Raw genomic sequence first — 22,569 nt, 5'->3', positions numbered from 1 at the left:
GGGATCACATTTCAGTCAGGCTGAACATTTCATCACAATCACATTATGCTTTTCTCTCACAAGATCCATTTTCCAAAACCAAGAAGACTACAGCTCAAATAATATTAAAGAAAATATCCCACGTAAGTACTGTAACTGATGAGGCTTTTTTGTTGACTTCATTCACTCCTACAGATGAGATTTCAAAATACTGTTTCCCATATTTCAAGTTGAACTGTTTCTAAGCTACAAAGGGTGATCAAAACATACAGTGCATGTTTAAATTTTTTTAAAGTTTTTTCCCCCAGTACCAGGAATCGAACCCAGGACCTTGCCCTTGCCAGGAAGGTGTAGTGCTAAGCTACATCCCTAGCTCCTAAAAAAGTTTTAATAGTAAAAATTACATAGCCAAGAACGATGACTGTGTTCAAAGTGAGGGGGAGTATTTCAGGTGGGGTTCAAAGACACTCTTAACTCTCAAATTTAGCAAAAGCAAGTATCTATCACAGTTAAACTCCCTGCTGCCACTGTCTGGTGTTTGGAAGCGCCTACCTCTTAAGCACACAAGGATCAAAGGGGAAGAAGGTGTCGAGCGGGTTTGTGCAGGTCTGCACTGAGTCCCCTCCACCCGTATTTCTAATAACTGGTAGCATCTGCCGATTGTTCCTCTCAATGATAGTGTAGCAGAAGACTAGCTGGTATTTACTGTGGAACAAGCAAGACCAACACAGATGGAGACAATTAGCAGGCTGGAATTACTCCTGTATGGACATAGCACGTGTGACAATTGTGATGACCACAGAGCTACTGATGAACTTGGTACAAAAAAAATAGCATAAAACACCTTTATGGCAGTTTCCTTGGCCTATTACAAGCTTGCAAAGAAAGAAAATGTGGCTATCATTGCTTAGAATATGAAAGTGGGCTTAGCTTAATAGCTATTTTGAAAAATTAACCTGTCTACAAAGCAAAATTCTTAGTTTACATAGATAGGTGGTTTGTTTGCAAAAGCTCCGGGGCACTGGTGAAGAGGGGAGTCGGCAGCTTCCGGGGGGATAGGGGTTGTTGATGGGAAGCCTGGCTGCTGCTGAAGAAAACCCTCCACTCTCACAGGAGGTGACTGCTGCAACTGTAAAAACACATAGCCCAGACAGGCATCTCTCTCCTTCCTGGTGGGAGAGTAAACCAGCAAAGCGCAGGGGAAGGTGCAGGGGAAGCCCTCGATCCCCTACAGCCTAGCGACTGCACTTCTTTGGGTGTGTGACAAGGAGTATGACCTTGTACACCGGGACATACAGAGAATGTTCCTAAGCTGTTGTTCCCAATACTGGAAAACTAAACAGCTTAAATCTCAAAAAAGGCCTGATGATACAAAAAAACACAGTAGTTAAAAATAAAAGTTCTACCAGTCAATATAGGCGCAGCTCAGAACCACCAAGTAAGCAAAACCAACGGCTGCAGAATGATACACATAAATTCCTAGATACAGACCTTTATTTCAATCCTCTGCTCTCAGCCGCACATGCCAACCCTGAACCTCGAGCCTCTGCCCCTCGGGGCTACTGGAGGGCTGCTTCCTCTGCTTTACCTCATCAGTCTATACTCCTCCAGCTGCTTCCTGTCTGTATCAGTGTGCGTGCATCTTTCACCCACTCAATACCACTGTTTCTAGGTTCTTTTTCTAAACTCTTTACTTCATCTTCTCTTCTGTTTTTTGACAGTGCCGGGGATCAAATGTAATCATCTAGGGTGCCACACATGCCAAGTAAACATCCTACCATTGAGCTACAACCTTCAGCCCTATCACTTTGAGATCTCAGGAGAAAGGATACCTTGAACTAGATGCCCCACAAATAACTGAGGTTGCTGAGAGTAGCAGGCTAAGGAGAACAAGCCATAAAAAAAGAAGTCTGAACTGCTGAAGATTTTAAGCTATGACCCTACCTGAATATCCTACTTAAGTGACCAAAGTCTAAATCACTGTCTCCTTGAAGCAGAGTGACTTAGTGAGTGCTAACGAAGGAACCAGGCTGGGTACACTTGTTTTTTTAAATTTCTGCTGCTGGAGACTGAACTGAGGACTTCATGCACGATAGGCAAGGGCTCACCACTAAGCAACAGCCCAACCCCAGCTGCGTGCATTTACATCTCAGCTCGGCAGCCTAGCTAGGGACATTAAGCCTGGAATTTAACTTTTCTGTACCTCCACCTCCCCATTTATAAATGGGGAAATAAGACAACCACAAGGTTGTGTGAGGCTTAAACGAGCTCTATGTGACGTGCTTGGACTGTACCTGACACACAGCAAAGGCTATGGATCAGCTATCATTACTCAGCCTGAGAGCAGACAGTCCTCTTCGAAACTAACCTCCTGGGGAATACAGACCTCCTAACCAGTTTATTATTACTGCTATTGTGGCACTCTGATAAGCACCTTCAGTTTACATGTCCTCAGTTTACTAGTTGCCTTATGCAAACTGCCTAGGCTTCTGTCAAATTATCCCCTTCAAATAAGTAGTAGCCATTTCCAATGACACCAAGGTACAAAAACAATAGCTGCAATGAAATAGTTCCTGTAGGGGCTAGGTTATTAGTGTTTCAATTTTTTTTCTTTTTTTGAGACAGGGTCTTACTATGTAGTTCAAGCTGGCCTCAAACATGAGGTGATCCTCCTGCCTCAGCCTCCCGAGTGATGAGATCAGGTTTGCACTCCCACGCCTGGCTTCTACTGTTCTATTATTAATTCTCAAACATTTAATGGAATTTTACAGGACAAACACAAACATAAATTTACTTTTAGTGCCTTAACACAGCAGTTTGCCTCAGAAATTTACCTTTAAATAACATCTATAAAAGAAATAACTTACTTTGTGATAGCAGCAAAGAAGTTAACCACTGATGGCAGGCAAATCTTCAGAGGGTTTAGCTGGCTCATCACTATACGTTCAAAATTTAGACTCTGAAGGTACCTTAACCCTTCAATTTAAATGAAAAAAACCCAAGATTTTTAGAAAGGTACAAATACATTCGAAAAGTCTAAGATATCTTCAACAACACAAATTACCACATATTGATAAAACAATTTAGGGCCAGGGTGGTGGCACATACCTGTAATCCCACCACTGTGTGACTGAGACAGGAAGATCTGGAGTTTGAAGCCAGCCTGAACCACACAGTGAGACCCTGTGGCCAGTAGTATAGTATGTGCCTTACCCTTCATTTCTTCATTCATTCTTGCTGTACTGTACTGAAGACTGAATCCAGGGCCTTTACACTGAGCTACATCCCAGCCCTTATTTGATTGAGGGAAGTTCTTACTAAATTACCCAGCTGGGGCTCAAAACTTGATACCCTCCTGCCTCAGCCTCCCAGAGTGTTGGGATTATAGGTGTGTGCCATCATGCCTGGCTTTTTTCGCTTAGACACACCATGAAACTGATTGCATTCACTTAGGACTGAAACAGCTTTTCTGAATACAGCTGATTCCTTTCAAGACCCAAGTAAGCACATGGTCTCTGTGGGCTGTAGGACTATGAAAATGTGGAATGCACACATACCATATGCTGTTGAGAGGGGGAAACCACGAGGTCTGATTACAGCTAAAATCCTAACAGGTACAAAACTACAAAACTACCTCGTTTTAAACTGCATATCTTGGATTATGAGTGAAGTTCACCAATGTTTTCAGGTGTGATCAGCTTGTATTTCTTTTTTTTTAGACAAAACCCCTACCTTGGAACTAATTATCTCCTAGAAGCTGGGCATGGCTAGGGTCATTTGTGCTCCCAGTGACTCAGAAGGCTGGGGCAGGAGGATCTCAAATTCGAGGACAGCCTGGTGATACCATGATAGCCTCTCTCATACACCTCTCCTACCCTGGTAAAATAAGACACTTCAAGATCCCTGATATTTATGTTTACAAAAAGCAGAGATTTCCTTACCTTGTGAAGCCTCATCTTCCTACTAGTTCACACGTCAATGCCCACATCTTTTTAGTATGCAGGGTATAAGTAAATACATGAAACAACACATGAGCACTTCAGTACAGCACTCTGGTTCTTGCCCTAAGGACACTGTCCCCAGAGGACAGGTGGCAGTGCCTGGAGGTACTTGGAGTATAGTTGCCACAGTTGGGGGGGGGGGGGGGCGGTGCTAGAGGCTTCTGGTAGGTGGATGTGAGGGATATTGCTAAACAACTCACGGGATAGCCCTCCACAGCAAAGGATTATTCAGCCCAAAATGTCAAGAGTGTCAAGGCCGAGACCTCGGCTTACGGGAAACAGCTGTAATTTATCTGATTTTTCATGAAAATAAAATAACCTAAACTGACTTAATTACATTGTTCTTGGGATTCTCTTCACCTGAAAAATACATTAACACATCTCATCTGGTAGGTTTGTTACAAATAAGCCTCAGAAGTCAGCAAAATGGAACACTGGTGAATTATCTCTCCACACTTCAGAGGAGCAGAATCCTATGACCACAAGCTTTATAATCAGCCTGGCATGGCTTCGGGCTCTAATCCGGGCAATAACTATGTGACCCCAAGCACAGCCCTCCAGTGGGCTGTTCCACGGACAGGGACAGGGTGCGTCGGAAGTGTGCAGGGCACCGACACAGCACAAGCGCTCCACTCTCGAAAGCAGGGATCAACTGCAAACCAATCAACAGTTAAAGAGGAGGAGGCTTAAAGGGCTTGTAGGAGCCTGTGAAATGCTTGAAATTATTTGTAAAAGTGTGAGTGCACATGCAGTTTTCTGAATCCATAGTTTCCAATAAAATTTCAAAAAAAGAAAAGAACTATCATTCTGAAGTATGATGAGTATGTTAAGAAAACCCAATTTGAGGCCACCAGTCCCACATACTGACCTTCTTTCAGGTTTCCATCTAAAAGCTGCTTGTGTCTAAAAACAAAGGTGTAGAACACAGCTTGGCATGCTGAATAAAATGGGCCGTGGAGCGCAACATCACAAAAAGCCTTTGCTCCTGAATCCTGGTTATTAAGGTACAGGTGCAGCCAATCAACCAAAAGATCGAGGCACGACTTTACAGTACTGGAAAGAAGAAAAGCTCAGGTCAACTCTACTTGTTCATGAGAAAACTCCAGGGACATAAAGATACACAACTGCCATTCGTTACAAACCACAGAAAATTCATAGGCTTTATATACTACCCACGGTTGAGGGTACAGCTTTTCAGTGGTAAAGTGGTTGCCCAGGATGCATGGAGCACTGGGTTTAATCCCCAACTCTAAGGGGCTTCTTGGATGGGCTCCCAGCCCTCAGGACGACATGGCCAAAGAACCAACACCTCACGAACAAGGGTCTGGTGGGCTTCACTACTCCGCATGATATTCTGATGTAGTCCTATGGTCAACAATTTAACCAAGATGGATTTAGTTGTTCCAAAAGGGTTTTTTGTTTTTGTTTTGGTACCAGGGATTGAACTCAGGTCCTTGCGCTTTTGCGCAGCAGGTGGTGAAACCACCGAGCTAAATCCCCGGCCCTCCAAAAGGGTTTTTAACAGTATCTCTGGCTAAAGTGATCTTCACCGATCACCTGAAGAAACTGGCTTTGCATTACTTTTTCTTTTGGTGCAGGGTTTGATCCTAGGGGCCTTACACATGCTAAGCACATGCTCTATCATTGGCCCACACCCTCAATCATTTCTATCACCTTTAAAAGGGCTTTTCTTCAGCTCTAACAGATACAGTTGATTTGGAATGCACATGAAAAATGACAACCCGACAAAATCAATCAAAATACTATATAATGCTGTATTCTATCCACAAAGACAAATGTATTTCACATTCACACGAAACCACACAGAACAGCTAACAAAAGCTTTGCCTGAGGTTTTACATCTAAAACAGAAGACACTTTATTCTGAAAGTGCTTATTGGAAATTTAAATGTCTTACATAGAATGGGGGACAGATCTTTTTCACTTTAAAGATAGGCTCTCCAAAAAAGACAGATATTTCTTTGACCTGACACAATACTATCATCTTTAAAAAGCATGATTAACAAGTACTCCAAAAATTAGGTTACTTACATAAGAGGAACAAATTTAGCTCTTGCCAAAAAGCTCCCAATATAATTTCCAGCAGCTTGCCTGATAATGGCAGGATTATTTGGATCCTGTAATTTTTTCCAGAGATGTTCCAAAAATGCTTCTGCAAATCCCTATAAAAAGAGAACGTGTTAGCCTGATCTCTTATTAATGCTTAAGATATTCTGGCTATCAGAATCCTAAGATTTTTAAATTCTCCAACATGAGAGGTAACTTCTAGTATCTCAGTTAACACCACTAAATAACGAATACAGTGACCATGGTTTTTATTTTTAAAACATCATAAAATAATACTGAAAACTAAAGGCATCCTAGGTAACAAATAGTCCACTGGAACCTAATCCTAGCTGAGCTAAGTGCTGGGCATGTTGGTGCCCATCTGTGCCAGCTACCAGGGAAGCAGAGGTAAGAGGGTCACCTGAGCACAGGAGTTGGAGTCCAGGCTGAGCAAAATAGCGACTCAACAAAAAACTAATCCTGAAGGTGCAGATTCAGTAGATCTAAGACAGGGCTTTGGAATCTGCATTTTTTTTTTTGGTACCAGGGATCGAACTTGGGTCCTTGCGCTTGCGCAGCAGGCAGCGAAACCACTGAGCTAAATCCCCAGCCCTGAAATCTGCATTTTGTAAGATGCTTCAAGTGATTCCAGTCCAAACTGGAAACCGAAGAAATCAGCTGCCTTCCCTGGAATGGGAATTACAGTACCTGTTCAAATGGCAAAGTAGCCTTCCTGTCTTTGTGCATAATGGATTTAACTAGCTAGCAACCCCAGGTTTGGGTAGATTAATTTAACTTTCTCACCCATGACCTAACTGTTAAAGGCAACGGAGTTGCAAAGAAAAGGTAACAGCCTTTTGTATTCTCTTCCCCTACACCAAAAGAAACCCAAAGCTTTAAGTTTTAAAATTAGGGATTAAAAAGTTTGGTTGGGGCTAGTTAGAACTCAATCCTGAGAGAGAACAAAGGAAACAGTTAAATATCCATGAGATGCTTTTCTTTGAGACAAGGTCTTGCTATGTAGTCCAGATTAGCCTTAAACTCACTAGTAGCCCAGACTAGCCTCGAATTCCTGGAATCCTCCTGCCTCAGCCTCCTGAGTGCTGGGATTATAGGCCTGTGCCACCACCTCCAGCCCTATATAAGATTTTAATATAAAGTTCTGAAGCAAAGGGCACCACCTAGTGACCAAAGGCATGGTGACATCTTCAGAAACTCCAGCTACACTGACAGGCAGCTACTGGTTTGGTGAAAAGGGTATTAAGGGTACTTAGAAAACAAGCTCAGGTAAAAGAAATCACAATGGTCTCCTTCCACCTGGTTTTTAAGGGAATAATTGTGGGCAAAAATAAGATAATCTTTTTACTTACCAACTTGAAACTACAGAGGTAAAACATGAAAAACTGTACATGACAGGAGGCATGGGTGGGCAATAGGAGTTTGTCAAAGATGGCTATCAAATCACGATATAAATCCTTTGTTTTGTTGATCTCAATCTTACCTGCAGAGAAAATTTGGCATTTCAGTTTTATAAATAGCTATTTTCAAGCTACCATTTCATCTGTCAAATTTTAAAACAGAGCACAATACAAGACATGGCATTACCTACTAGGCTATGATTAAAACACAAAGCAGACTCCAGATTTTGAAGTATAATAACTCATGACTCAGCAAGACTGTCTCAAAACACAAAGGTGCAAAAGCCCTTGGTTTAATCCCACAAGAAGTGTACCCAGTACTGACAAGGAAGCAAGTGGACTGTCACTTCACAACACACAGTTGTGAAGCTATAAATCTAAATTTTTTTTTTAAATCTGAATCTTTTTAAAGGGCAACTTTATAATTCATGAAGCAAAAGCTCTTTGATAGATTAACTGTACTGCCAAGAACTTATCACAAGGAAATAACTGAACACAGGTGTGTAGAATTTCATCATGCTGTTACTTAGTGAAGAAAGAGAAACCAGTTAAATTCATATGATCAAAAAAACAAAAAAAAACAAAAAAAACCCACCACTTTAGGCTAGGATAGGGGAATGCGCCAGTAACCCCAGATACTTAGGAAGCTGAGGCAGGAGAATTCCAGTGTGAAGCCAGCCCGGGCAACTTATTAAGACCCTGTCATAAAATTCAAAAAGTCTGAGATGTAGTTAGGTAGTAGAGCACTTGCTTGGCAAGCATAAGGCCCTAGGCTCAGTCCCTAATACTGGAGATAAAAAAAGAAAACTGTTCTAGAACAGTGAACTGTATGAGAGTATGGTCATAATTCATGTAAAGGGCAAACACTTTTAGTGTGATTCTCTCAAATTCATTAGATTTGTGGGGCTAAGGATATGGTTTAATGGTAGAACGCTTATACACAAGGGTGTGAACCCTAGCACCTAAGTAATCAATCAATAAAGTCATACATACACACGTGCTAACAGGAAAGGGAAACACATCAACGTGCTAATGATTTTTGACTAGTAGGAATGTGGCCACTTAATTGTCCTTATCCTTTCCTGTACGTTCCAAATTTTCTCTAATCAACATGTCTTATTTTTAAAATAGCAAAACAGTTAAAAACAGTAGCAGTGTCAACCAGATTCAAGTCTTGTTATGTCATATAACTAGCCTCATTATTAAATCTTAGCACAGCAGATGGACAAAAATTTTGCCCTTTTTCATAGCAAAGTCCCTAGATTGTTTCATGAGGGCAAGAAGCATACTGGTTTGCCCAGTAGAGTCCCAACATCTGGCGCAACAATGGTACCAAGCAGAGATCCTCTAAACTAAATGTGTTACACCAAGGACCATACTGCAATGCCTTCTAGTGCACCATTTAAAAAAAAAAAATTTCTGAAATGCTTTATTCTTTTGATCAGTATACATCATATTAAGTGTAGAATTTCCTTAAAAATTAATAAATCTGAGTTTCCCTATTAGACCATTGTTATGGAGAGGAAAGTATCTGGCTCTTGACTTTTTACATTTATCCAAGTTCCAAGTAGATTCTCTTATTTAGGTTCTTCTGTGTTATTTCTGTCCAAGTTGTGACAGCTCTCTCATGAATTGCTCAGCAGTGAAAAGCTCACTGCAGCCATACAAAATGTGTTTGCCTTCCTTTCCCTTTATGTAGTCAACAAGATTTTGATATTCAAGGTAGTTGCCTCTTCCCAGCACAAAAACAATTGCCTCTTGGAATGGATTTTTGTTTCTAGGAACTGAGCTGTGACTGCCCCGCAGCATTTTGGGATCGATAGTCATCAGTTTCAGGGTCTGACCTCACCTCCGTGAGATTGTCCAAAATACAGTAAGAGTTACAGTAAGATTCTGATGTTTCAATACCAGGTTCTTCACTCCTTCCATCACAAACTGTGATCCTGTATTCATGACTTGTGATAAGAGACCCACTGGTTTAGCGGTGGTGTTGCCATAGCTGGTAGGAGCTGATGCCATCTTAGTAAACACCTTCCATTGTTTGATACATTGTAAAGGGTTAAGGTTGCATCCTGCATCTGTTAAAGGTTTTTTATATTGCTCCAAACCAGCCTCACAAGGTACTTGCTATTTGCTTATACAACAGATAAGAAATAGCTTCATTTTATCTTCCGGAGTTCCTGCATCAGGGTCTGATATTATATCTAGAAGAGATTTATCCAGAGTAGTTTTGCTCATTATCTTTTCTTCATATTCAAAATATACATCCAGCTTCCTTGCCTTCATATGTTCTAAAATGGCAGTGGCAGGGCTGGGGATTTGGCTATGGTGTCACTGCCTGCCTCACAAGCATAAGGTTCTGAGTTTGATCCCCAGTACCTAAAAAAAAAAAAAAAAAAACCAACCAAAAAACCAAAAACCAAAACAGCAGTGGCAACATTTGTATGGAGATCAGTAACTTTTTTTTTTTTTCCCCCAAGAAGTTCTGGCAAAGAACTCACAGCTGACATTAACTTAGCAATATTGTCAGAAAGCACACTATGGCCCCTTCATCTTCCACTTCCAGCTCCATAATGCTTTTAAGTCGTCTGACCTCATCTTCTTGTGCTCTATAATCCAGTTCTTGCTGCACTGATTCTGCAACTTCTGGGAATGGACTTCCTTTATGTTTCTGCCAAAATTTATCAACTGGAGTTAAATCGTAAGACTTCTTGGTTTTTTTCTCTTTGGTCTAGCACCAGCTGGAGAGTTTTCCATTCCTGAAGATTCTTCCAAATTTACTCTGTTTAAATGGAAATCCAGTATATCATGCACCAATGCTTGATATGTCCAGGTATGGTGCAAAGGAGTTGCCAAATCTATGTTTCTGTCAACAAGGACTAATAAAGGCCTTTGGAAGCCGAACTGGCCGGCTCCCAGTGTGTCACCTGTAAAAAGACTATTTCTTGCATCTCTTAGATTTTCCCCAAGTTTCTTATCTAGTTTTCCTGCCACCATTTCTGCTGTGGTTCCTCTTGAACATCTGATGATAGGAACAGCACCCAGTGGAACAAAAAAGCAGAAGAGGCTATCAACAACAGTGTCCATAACTGTTTCCATTTCTGTGTCTGTGACATCTGTTCTATTAATGGCACAATATGAAACAAGTTCCTTATTTTGATTACATAATACAAACATATCCTCCAAATAAAACTGAGATACTGATCAAAAACCTTTGCTACTTGTGTTACTGCACTAGCTGCTAATGCTGCATTTGCAATACCTTCCAATTTATTTCTTGAAATAGAAATAAAATTTAAATAATGATTCATACAGCTGATTCTGAAGAGCCTGGCACATTCTATCAGTATTTTCTTCAGCTGGCATTACAAAGTAGTACACTGCAGGAACATCGGGAATAGGGTCTCGATCAGAGTATAAAAGCAGATGCAGAGTGATCCCCATGTCTCTCAGCTCCTTCACAGACAGCAGAGGAGAGACTGTATCTTGACCAAATCTGTCATGAGAACCTTCCATACTGTTTCTCCTGTGCTGTTTTTAACATGAGGCACATGAAATCCAACATACACTTCAAAGCAACTGTCTGCCTCTCCCGCATACTAGCTGCCGCCATCTTGCCCGCAACCATCCACGGCTAGGCTGGCAAGCAGAGCGCAGAACACCTACTACCCCATTCTTAGATGCCTTGACAACTTACATATAATTTAGTCTCTGCCTCAAACTAACCAAACTCCATAATCTTTTAATACAATAATGAAAAGCTCAGGGGCTTTGAAGATGAATAAAACTGAGTCTCAATACCAGTTCCACCATTTTCAACCTATGTGACACTGGGAAGTAAACTGATCTCTCTAAACCCTTTTTCATCTCACACTAGATTTTTATTAGTACTAGAGATCATACACAGAAGATGCCCCGTGCAGAGCCTAGAGCTGCTGAGCTACTGAGATGATCACAGGTTGTTACCATCCACATAGCAGACGTCCTTGATATAGGACAAAAGCAAGGACAGCAGGACGTCCAGGCGTTCAGCTACAGGATGGACCATCTGACCAAGCTGCTCAGGACCAGCCTTTGTTTCATGTTCAGCTTCTTCATCTTCATCCTTTGAAGAAGCAAAAACTGACTTTAAAAATTCAGTGGAAATGGTTTAGTGGGAGAAAATCCTCACAAGTGGTTATTTTCCCACAGGAAAAGGGAGAAAATACTCAGGTATGTTCCTAAGCAGGGGCTCTTATCCAGGGATGTGAATCAGGGCCACTTGTGAAATTTGAGATAAAAGCAGATTCAGAGAGCCAGCTCAATTCTACTTTTTTTGTTGTTTCTGGGACTGAACCCAGGGCCATGCACATGCTAAGCCTCTGTTCCAACCCTGAGCTAATCCCAGCCTACACTCTCACTTGAAAGACCTCAGGAGAACTGACCATGCAAACATCAGGCTTCCTTTGCCCCTGCTCCTGGTGCCCACTGCACTGGGCACTCCTGCTGCTGGGTTCCCTTTTCCAGGTTAGGGTACTGATCACAAGACTGCTGTGAGTGTTGGCTGCCAAGATCCAACAGCTTCCCCCCTTGGCCAGCAGAAAAGGAGCCACGACCATCCCTCAGGACCACTGACAGACTGACTGACAAGGGATTAGAAGAGCCTGTGTCCCTGGCCCCAACTGCAGGACAAGACTACTGCTGTTCTCCAAGGGAGACCAGGCCCTCGCTCAGCTCCTTCTCCTGCCCTCTGCTCCTCCCTGACACACTCTGTCCCCTAGAACACCTGCCTGAAGACTTAGGCTCTTCTTCCACAGAACCCACCAGCGCTCAGGTAACACCCAAGATGGCAAAGTGCTGCCTTAAGGTATCCAACTGGCAACACAAAGCTAAGCTACTATGCTTTTCTACTTCCCATTTGCTCAAACACAAACACTGAAAAAACTATATGAATGAAAACAAAGCATATTTCACCAAACCTTAATTCAAAGCCCTGGATATAAGCTAATTGTATTAGGCAATAAATCACATGGCAGCAAAATACTCATTTAAGGAATTATTTTTAGATTTGCTAAACTATTTTAATTGTTTTAACCTAAAGCCTTGAAAAAGGTAAAAAGCCCCTAGGTATCTCTTTCCATACTCTGAAATGATGAAATTCACAGTCACAGATCTGCTTTAACAGAAATGCTAACCATATTAAACAATCCTTCCATGGAATCTGCCCCACCACAAGCTTGAGCTGCTGTCTCCTCAGCATCTTCAATATCCTGCCTTGAGGCATTCACCTACAATACAACAAAATAATAATAATCAAAAAATAAAGACATTTAACATGTAACTATTTGAGGGCTGAAAATTCCTCTGCCACACCTACTTCAAAGACATCCACATTAGCACCTTACACAACAATTACAGTACAAACCTATAAATTGATTTTCATCATGGAGGAATTAAAGCATCAATATTACATTCTATCCAGTATTAAATATTACAACCCAAGCCTTTTACTGCAAACTTAAAATCAACACAAACTGTGACAAGATACTCTAAATCAGCCTCAACACAACCAACATTTACTTTAACCTCTGTATCCTCGACACATACATGCTCTGTAAGCACATCATCAGAATAGAAAAATGATAAAGTACAAGCCAAATGTGAATGATTAAGTATGTACCACACTTCATATACCTCACTTTAACATACTGTTCAAATCATGCCTTTTTAAACTTTCTACAGAGGATCTTTTATTTTTTTGAGACAGGGTCTCACCATGTAGTTCAGACTGGCCTTGAACTCACAGCAATCCTCCTGCCTCAGCCTCCCAAGTGCTGGGATTACAGATGTGCACCACTATGCCCGGGCTCAACGCAGGATCTTTGTAGGCACACTTTAAAATGTACCAGAGAAAGACTAGGAAGATTACATAAGCAGTTGGCAGAGCCCCAGAGGAAAGTGCCAGCTTGCCCAACTTCCAGCTCTTCCCAGACCTGCTTTTTTCCACTTCCCAGCTCCCCTACAGTAAAAATATTTTTCTTCACCAAGGCTATGATCTCCCTAGGCCACAAACCTGCTCAGGTCTTCCCAGTTCTGACCTGTCTCTCACCCCTGCTCTGTCCCCTTCCCCTGAGGGCAGCACTCAAGGAGGTCTCTACCAGACCCACTTCCTAACCATCCACACTGTCTCCTGAAATAGTCTCTGTCTCTTTAGTGACAAGGCCCTCCAGAAAGCACAAAAGACCTCCTTCTCATCAGCAAATGCAAGCATTTTGCTTTTCTCAACCTTCTTCAAAATGTCGGCAATCTGTGATGGGGCTGTGTGGACCATTCCTCAGATGGCTGCTGTGGCATTTACTTGGTTTCTTCCACCTTCTGACCACTCTCACCCTCCTCTGGCCTGCACTGCATGGTTCCACAGGTTTGTTCTCAGTCCCTTACCTGCAGCTACAACCACCTGGTGCATATTCTTCAACTACCATCCCTATCAGCAACTCAACTGCCTAGAAAGAAACAAGCATCTTCCAACCTCCTGTTTCTTTTTGCTGTTTACGGAAACACCAAGAATCTATTCCACAGGTAACTACCTTTAAAGGATTTCTTTCCCTTACCCTCTGCTTGTCCACTTCCAACTCAGTCTTAAGGACCAGTTCACCTTCTCTCTACAATGTTGCTAGAATCTACCATTCCCTTTCATAATCTCCACGCATCTTACTGCAGGCCTCTTTAAACAAAATGTCCACTTCTTCATCATTATTATATGCTCTTGTGCACACAGAGTTCAAGAAATGTTAAATGAAGCAAATAATAGTGAGACTGGATTCTTCTGCACTGTTGCTACTATTGTTTCACATACTGTAATTATAACAAGTACAATATATTCAATAAATGAAAATCAAGAAGAAAAAATATATTATTCAATACTTACATCCAACCTGAGTAGCTTTTCAACAACAAGTTCTAGAATTTCATGCCTTAAGGTTGGAAAATAGACACTTATCCTCAGTAAATTATGAACGTAACATTCCTAAAACAAAAAGCATCAAAAAATAAAATGTTTTGGCACAGAAAGTTTCCTAATCATATAAGCAAAGTATCAATTATATAGCTAGAGGTTTTTTGGGGTTTTTTTGAGATAGGGTCTCACCATGCACTTCAGGTTGGCCTTGAACTCATTATGTAGCCTAGTCAGGCCTCAAACTCATGGTGATCCTTTCGCCTCAGCCTCCCAAGTGCTGGGATTACCGGCATGCACTACCATGCCTGGCTACAGTTTAAATAAAGATTATCCAGCAATATAGAAAATGTAATTTCAATACACAAATTTCAGTGTAATTCCTTCAATTATCCCCAATAAACTGAATTTGAAATTTACATATTTCTACACTTTTAAAAAACAGCTTGAGTTATTAATTCACATACCATACAATTCATTTAAAGTATAAAGTTTTTAGTATATTTCAAGTTGTACAACCATCACCAATGTCAATTTTAGAACATTATCACCCTAAAAAGAAATCCCTTATCATGGGTTAATTTTTTTTTTTTTTGGTACCAGGGATCAAACTCTGGACCTTGTGCTTACAAGGCAGGCACTGGAACCACTGAGCTAAATCCCCGGCCCAAGAAATCCCTTATCCATTAGTAGATCTTGTCTAAAAAAGTAGCCTTAGGCTGAGTGTGATGGCGCATGCAGGATGTCTTGAGGCCAACCTGGACTCAAATAGCAAAACCAGCAGTTCTCTTAAAAAAATAAAAACAAAAAATGCACCCCTACATAACCCCGAGTGTATGCTATTAATTTTTGTATTCTAGACACTTCATATAAATGGAATGTGATCTTTTAGCATGATTTTAAGTTTCACTTATGTTTAATATGAATTTATTACTGAATAGTTATTCACTGTATGCACAAATCATGTTGTTTACCTACCCAAGCATTTGATTATTAGGAATATGCATGTATGAGTTTTTGTGTAGACATGTATTCATTTCCTTGGGTGTGTACCTACCAGTGGAGCTAAGTTAAATTCTACTTTTAATGTTTTTGAAGGACTGGGGAGTTTTCCACAGTAGCTACATGATTTTATTCTTATCAATGAGGACTCCAGTTTCCTCACACCTAAGCCATCACTTGTTACTGTCTTGTCCTTTGGGCCATAACTATGCTAGTTTACAGATGTGAAGTAGTTTAGATTTGCATTTCCTTGTAGTTTTGATTTCTAGTTCCCTGATGGTTAATGATGTTAAATTTTTCATGTGCTTATTTTGGAGAAATGCCTATTTATATTCTTTGAGTTATCTGCTCTTCTATTTTTTTGTTTGTTTTGGTACCGGGGATCGAACTTGGGTCCTTGCACTTGCGCAGCAGGCGGCGAAACTGCTGAGCTAAATCCTCAGCCCTATTTGCTCTTCTATTATTGAGGGGTTTTTTACAGATGGAAGTCCTTTATCAGACATGATTTGCAAATATATCTTTTTATTTTTACTGACGGTGCCCTACGAAGCACTATAGTATTTAATTCTAAAGTCCAATTAATCTGTTTGACTGCTTACGCTCCAAGTGTTATATCCAGAAGTTACTAATTCACTGTCATGAAAACTTACACCTATGTTTTCTTCTAAGAGTTTTATTTGGTGTTAGCTCTTACATTTAATTCTTCCATCCATTTTTGGTTTTGGTTTTAAGTTTTTGTTTTTTGAGACATGGTCTCACTGGGCCACCATGCCCAGCTCTTCCATCCATTTTGAATTCATCTTTGTATACTGATACTCATACACTTCTTGTCTGGTTGGGTTTTTTTGGTACTGGGGATCGAACTTGGGTCCTTGCGATTGCGCAGCAGGTGGCAAAGCCACTGAGCTAAATCCCCGGCCCCCCATACACTTCTTTTTGGTAGTACCGGGGATGAAACCCAGGACCATACACATGCTAGGCATGCCTGTAATCGCATCTATTCAGGAGGCCAAGACAGAATTACAATTTCAATGTCAGCCTGGACAATTTAGTGACATTTTGTCTCAAAATAAAAATTAAAAGGTCTGGGGATATAGTTCAATGGTAGATAGTCCCTGGATTCAAAGCCAGTACCACAAAAACAGAAAAACATGTTTTATGTATGTTTTCTTTTCTTTTTTTAGTGCATGGGCTGGAACATGCTAGGCAAGCCCTCTACCTGAAGTCAAATCCCCAGCCCATTACTGGATCTGTATAATGACCGTATACCCTATAACCAGGCTGAATTTATTATCTCTTAATAGGTTTTTTTGTGGGTTCCTCAAGGCAACATATAAAACCATGTCATCTGCTAAAGTATTTTATTTCTTCCTTTGTATTTGAATGCTTTTAAAATCTTTTTCTTGCATAAAACCCCTGGCTAGACTGGGGGCAAGAGGAGATAGTCAATGGCATGTGCCTGTAGGCCCCGCTACTCAGGAGGCTGAAGCCCAAGGACACTTGAGTCCAGTTCAAGGCCAGCCTTGGTAACATAGTGAGACCTCATTCCAGAAACAGATAAAAACCAGGTATCAGGGCTGGGTTTAACTCAGTGGCACCCTGCCTGCCTTGCAAACTAAAAGGTCCAAAGGTCCTGAATTTGATCCTCAGTACCACAAAAAAAAAAACACACACACACACAAACACATAAACACACACACACACACACAAATCAGATATCCTTGTTTTGTTCCTTATCTTAGGGTAAAGAGTTTGGCCTTTCAACACTGAGTATGTCACTCTGTGGGTTTTTTCATAGGTGCCCTTCATCAGCGAAGTTCCCTTTTACTTTTGTTCCAAAAGGGTTTTAGGACTGGTCAGATACTTTTTCTGCATCTACTGAGGTGATCATGTGGATTCTGTCCTTCATTCTATTAACATGGTGTATGTAATTGATTTTTAGGTATTAAATTAACCTTGCATTACTAATATCTAATTTGGTCATGGTGCTTGATTCTTTTCATATGTTGAGATTCAGTTTTATAATGTTTGTTCAGATTTTCTGCATCTATTTTCATAAGCAATACCATCGTTTATAATAATCCACTTGAAACATACTATCAAAAACATTAACGTAAGTTATTAACTCCTCAAAACACTGTACATGTAATACCTTACTTAGAGAAACATGTATGCTAAGAAGGTAGCCACTACCAGTTACTGAAAACTCTAAAGATCACACAAATATTGCACAAAAACTTAAGCAAAATTTATACAAGTCTCTGATTTCATGTTCAAATAACACATTTATAATTAGCAATGTAGAATGGTTAACTTCTAGTAATTCTTAGCTGGGTAAGCATTAAGCCTCTAAAGATGTTTCTGAAATGGACTCTGAGCCTGACTTGCACATGAGGTAAAAAAGGCACTGGGAATCCCCAGCAGTCACCTGCTAAGAAGGTTATCGGAGGCAAATTTTTAACCTTGAGTTTAAAAATCTAGAAAACATTTTTTTTAAAAAAGACCAAGACCATTTGAAATGAAATGACTGAACAATCTTTCCATTACTTCCCCTATGAAAAATTGTCTTACCAATGTTCTTTCTGATTTTCTAACAAACGGAAATTTTTCTACCAGCATTGGCATAAGAAACCATGGTGTCCTATTAAAAAAAAAAAAAAAAAAAATCCATATTAACTGAATTCCTAGGAAGATATTATTTCGATTCTAAGAGCAAACATGGACAGATACAGAAGGCAAACCAGAGTCTCTACGACAAGCAAATGAAAGTTAAATGTACCGTTTCAGAGAAAATCTAAAACAGCTTAGAGAAAATCAAGTTTTATTAACTTTGATACTAATAGCAAATCATAGGGGGGGTTCTTCTGCAAAAATTTAACAGAACTTTAGTTTAAAAGCTAAGCATTTCCCACCATACATATATGATTTTTAAAAAGGGGGAAAAAATCATCAACTTGGATTTTTTTAAGTTAACAAATAAACCTACAGAGGGAACTAGAAGTCCACCCCTCCAAAGAAACTCACAAACCTGCAAAGCTTTTCTTAGAACTGCAATTTTTATTCATATGGCATGACACAAATTCATATGGGGTTTCTCAGTGAAAATATTTGGATATCATATCTGTTGAAGATAAAAGCAAAATTCTAACCACTATACAGAACTGGGGAGAATCTACATATAAGTTATAAAAAATAATTAAAGAGAATGAATAGAAAACAGAAAATCCATTTTTGGTAAAACTTGATGTTTCATCAATACACTGCTAAAACATAGCATACAACCCAAGTTTTGATGCTATGAACATTTTATAAATTTCTACTAGTAAATTATAATTTTCTCTTTTTTTTTGCAGTGCTACAGATTGAACCTAGGGCTCTGCACATAATAGGAAAGCACTCTATCACTAAGCAACAGACCCAATCGGACAGTTTTCTTAAGAAAAACACAACATAATTCAAAGTAACAAAAGTATACTCACGATGGGACATATCTTGCTATTATTTGCAAGGCTCTATGACATGTGTCAAAAATTGCAGGAAGGTCTGTAAGGAGAAAGTTCAGAGAGTATGAACATCAAAACAAAATTGAAAACTGAAAAATCTTATGTTGGAAGCTAAAAACACTTGCTAACCAAAACTGGGCAGTTTCTCAGAGAAATATTTCAAGATTTTTCTCTACAACTATCAAGGAAGACAAAATAGACTCATTATATTAGTAACACATTTAGTGCAACTGTGTATCACAAAGACTCTACCAAAAGTTATTATTTTTCACCATCTACTTATTGGACAGGGATCCAGTACATTTTATCATTCAGCATACATTCTCTAGACACAGGGGGCCTTCTATGCTTTAATTCTTTTATACTTACTATCATCTTCATCATCAGAATCTGAAACATCTATGTCACCTTCCTTAGTGATCACTCGGGCTTTTGGGGAGAAAGAAATATGTTATTCTTCTGAACAATGAACAATTATACAAAAAAAGCAATTTTTTCACAGTCCAAATTCAGTACAATGATTATATTGCTGGGGGTGGGGAGTACATATATTTTGATATATATATATAAAAGTATTGATATATTTTTAAGATACAAATTCCTAGATAAGTTCGAAGACTGTCAGAGACTCAATACAGGAAACTACAATCCATCAAAAATTAATAATAAATTTAAATTAGCTACAAATGAATCTAGATACCTCCCTAGGGGACAGATGTCTACCAGAATGCCAACATGCATCCCTGGAATCTTCCATATGGCAAAATCTCCAAATCAACCAACTTCTTTGAATAAAGAAATTTAAAAAACAAAACCCAAAACACCACATGCATCCCCACTTCTGCCTGCCTGTGACATCCTGTGCTGCCTCAGCACTCTGCCAGCAAGGCAGCCATCACAAGGCGGGGTCCCTTGACCTGGGACCAGAAAAGTGAGCCAAAATACACCTCTTTTCCTTACAAGAAAAGGAGAGCAGAAAGGAGAAAAGGGGGAGGGACAGAGATGGAAGGGAAAAAACAAGTCAAAGAGTAACCACTTACGAGGTACCAAATGAGAGGCAATCATGCTGAGACATGGTCTAAGGAAGACAGTCTGTGCTGACACCAGATTACCAAGAAAGGCCAAATACTCCTCCACCACTGTTTGACTTCTGTTCAACCAAGGCAACCGCTACAGTTGGGAGAAGAGGAGCATTTCACTGATATACACTATTTTCAAAGTGCTGAACTACCTACTAGTCATGGAAATAAAGAACTTACCAACAAAATGCTGATAAGCTGCTCAAAGTCTTTTGTCAAGTACGTGATAGAAGAGCGGAATTCCAGCAGCCAGTTAATGATCTGGTCATCCTTAAATTAAATAAAGAGAAGTACTTTCAGAATCACAAATACTCTGAGGTCACAGAAAATGATATATCTGTTGGGTGTAATGGTACACATCAATAACCCCAGGTACTTGGGAGACTGAGGCAGGAGGATCACAAAATCAGAGCCAACTTGGGCAACTTAGCAAAACAGTCTTAAAATTTAAAAAAAAGTTAAGCCTGGCAGAATGGAGCACTCCTATAATCTCAGCCCTGGGGAGTTCAAGGCCAGCCTGAGCTACATAATGAGTTCAAAGTCAGCCTACATTACATAGCAAGACCCTATTTCAAAAAAAGAAAAAAAAGATAGATATATATATATCTATATATATTAAAAGGGCTACATCTGTACCTCAAAGGTAGATCACTTGCTTTGCCTAGCATGCTTTAAGCTCAGGGTTCCAGCCCCAACAATACACACATAATATTATTTAAATTAGGTGGTCGCCGCCTTCTATGCATGCGCAAGGACCCGAGTTCGATCCCCAGTACCAAAAAAACCCTACAAAAAACAAAAATAAATAAATAAATAAATAAATTAGGTGGAAAAGATAAACTTGGAATTATATAAAAATTGAGTACCAAACAAAGATGTCATAATAAACTTTCCTGTTTTAAAGAAAGGTAACCTAATAACATCAGGACTTGTTTGTTTGGTACTAAGGACTGAACGTGGATCCCTCACACTGAGCTACATCTCAGCCCTTTTTTATTTTGAGACAAGGTCTCACTAAATTGCTAAACTGATCAGATTGGTTCCAACTGTGGATCTTCCTGCCTCAGCTTCCTAGAGTGCTAAGATCACAGGCATGCACCACTACACCCATCTGACACCGCAATTTTTTTTTGGTAACGGGAATCACACTCAGGACCTTGCACTTGGAAGGCAGGCATGGTGCCACTGAGCTAAATTCCCAGCCCTGGAACTTTTTAAACTCCAGAATTTTAAAATATTCAAATACCAGTTCACAGAGGAGCCATAACTACCTCCATTTTCTCTATATTTAAGCCACCTGACTAGTGTTTATCAACAAAAAGTTCTTCTAAACCCAACCTGCAGCTGATTTAAACACATTAGGATGTGTTTGGATAAATAATGGCTCTAGGGCAGAGGATGTAGCTCAACCGTAGAGTGTTTGCCTAGCATTCATGTGGCCCTAGGTTCAGTCCCCAACCACAAAATACTATTGCTGTTTCTATTCCACCATGAAATATTTTTCTGGTAAGATTACTGTTTTAAAAGTTTTAAGTGACATGAAAAAAACTGCTTTTTTAAAAAGCCCTGTAGGGCTGGGGATTTAGCTCAGTGGTTTCGCTGCCTGCTACGCAAGCGCAAAGACCAGAGTTCGATCCCCGGCACCAAAAAAAAAAAAAAGCCATGTAGAGGGCTAGGGATTTGGCTCAGTGGTGCTGCTGCCTGCCTCGCAAGCACAAGGTCCTGAGTTCAATCCCCAATACAAAAAAAAAAAAAAGCCATGTATAAAATATTTCTCAGAAGCATAAAATGAAAATTCTTTGGGTGGTGGTACTAGGGATCAAACTCAGAGCCTTGTGACAAACTACACCCCAGCCCCCTAAAAATATCATTTATATTCATGAATATATACAACACACACAGAAAAAAATTATAAGGAAAAATTCCAGTTTGTGAAAGAAAATGGTTAATGCTGGGTAAGATCTAGTAAGGGAAAGAGATAAATAAAAGCAATCTAGTGTTATACCTACAACAGATTGTGAAAGATGTGAAACAGAATATTATTTATGAGAACATACCATGTGTGAGGCAGTGTCTAATCTGTTTTTGTTTTGTTTTTGTTTTTCTATACTTCTCAAAAATAGGCCTTGAATTCACAGGGATCCTACTGCCTCAGCCCCCTGAGTGCTGGGATTATGGCATGAGCCACCATGCCCAGTGTATCTTCTTCTAATCCTAAATACTCTGGCAGGTGATTAGTTATTCTCATTTTACAGTAGAGGAATCTCAGATTAAGAGATTAATAAACAACTTGCCCAACCAAGAGGCCAATAAAGGGCAAGGTTCAAACCTTCCTACCAGGATCAAGGCTATGCTCCACCTCCTCTCACGACGCCTTGTTCCATGTAAAGAGCTGCCACCTTCCCCCCACTTCCATCCAACTACTTGGTGCTTTCTATGTTATCGATGCAACAGACTTCCACAGGCTTGACCATTTTCTGATGAAACCCCAAGTAACAGCAGGAAAATGAAATAAGTCACAATTCATTTGCTCTATGTTAACTGCATAATTCCCACAACCATTAAGAATAACATTAAACCTTGTGT

The 22,569-nt window shown here is 40.0% G+C and overlaps 1 protein-coding gene and 1 pseudogene across 2 annotated transcripts in view; both read right to left on the bottom strand.

Annotated features, from left to right (window-relative positions):
* Nucleotides 1-22,569, bottom strand: part of Rrn3 (RNA polymerase I transcription factor RRN3) — a 32,358-nt gene that overhangs the window by 3,117 nt on the left and 6,672 nt on the right. The window contains exons 4-16 of one of the 2 annotated variants that reach the window (XM_004864899.3): nucleotides 20,164-20,253; nucleotides 19,945-20,074; nucleotides 19,274-19,333; nucleotides 18,881-18,944; nucleotides 17,973-18,042; nucleotides 14,373-14,471; nucleotides 12,640-12,732; nucleotides 11,432-11,570; nucleotides 7,418-7,548; nucleotides 6,033-6,163; nucleotides 4,849-5,033; nucleotides 2,847-2,955; nucleotides 532-684 (exon numbers count right to left, since the gene is read on the bottom strand). In XM_004864899.3, coding sequence (XP_004864956.1) covers nucleotides 532-684; nucleotides 2,847-2,955; nucleotides 4,849-5,033; nucleotides 6,033-6,163; nucleotides 7,418-7,548; nucleotides 11,432-11,570; nucleotides 12,640-12,732; nucleotides 14,373-14,471; nucleotides 17,973-18,042; nucleotides 18,881-18,944; nucleotides 19,274-19,333; nucleotides 19,945-20,074; nucleotides 20,164-20,253 — 1,454 coding nt within the window. The remainder of the gene's footprint in view (nucleotides 1-531; nucleotides 685-2,846; nucleotides 2,956-4,848; nucleotides 5,034-6,032; nucleotides 6,164-7,417; nucleotides 7,549-11,431; nucleotides 11,571-12,639; nucleotides 12,733-14,372; nucleotides 14,472-17,972; nucleotides 18,043-18,880; nucleotides 18,945-19,273; nucleotides 19,334-19,944; nucleotides 20,075-20,163; nucleotides 20,254-22,569) is intronic. The other variant, XM_004864900.3, reaches the window with a different exon arrangement.
* On the bottom strand, nucleotides 8,061-11,425 carry LOC101725128 (sec1 family domain-containing protein 1-like; annotated as a pseudogene).

Source organism: Heterocephalus glaber, unplaced genomic scaffold (assembly GCF_053883595.1).
Source record: "Heterocephalus glaber isolate CG9 unplaced genomic scaffold, H.glaber_assembly_v1.0 deba00001781, whole genome shotgun sequence".
Classification (NCBI taxonomy): domain Eukaryota; kingdom Metazoa; phylum Chordata; class Mammalia; order Rodentia; family Bathyergidae; genus Heterocephalus; species Heterocephalus glaber.
This window is presented reverse-complemented; position numbering and strand designations above follow the sequence as displayed.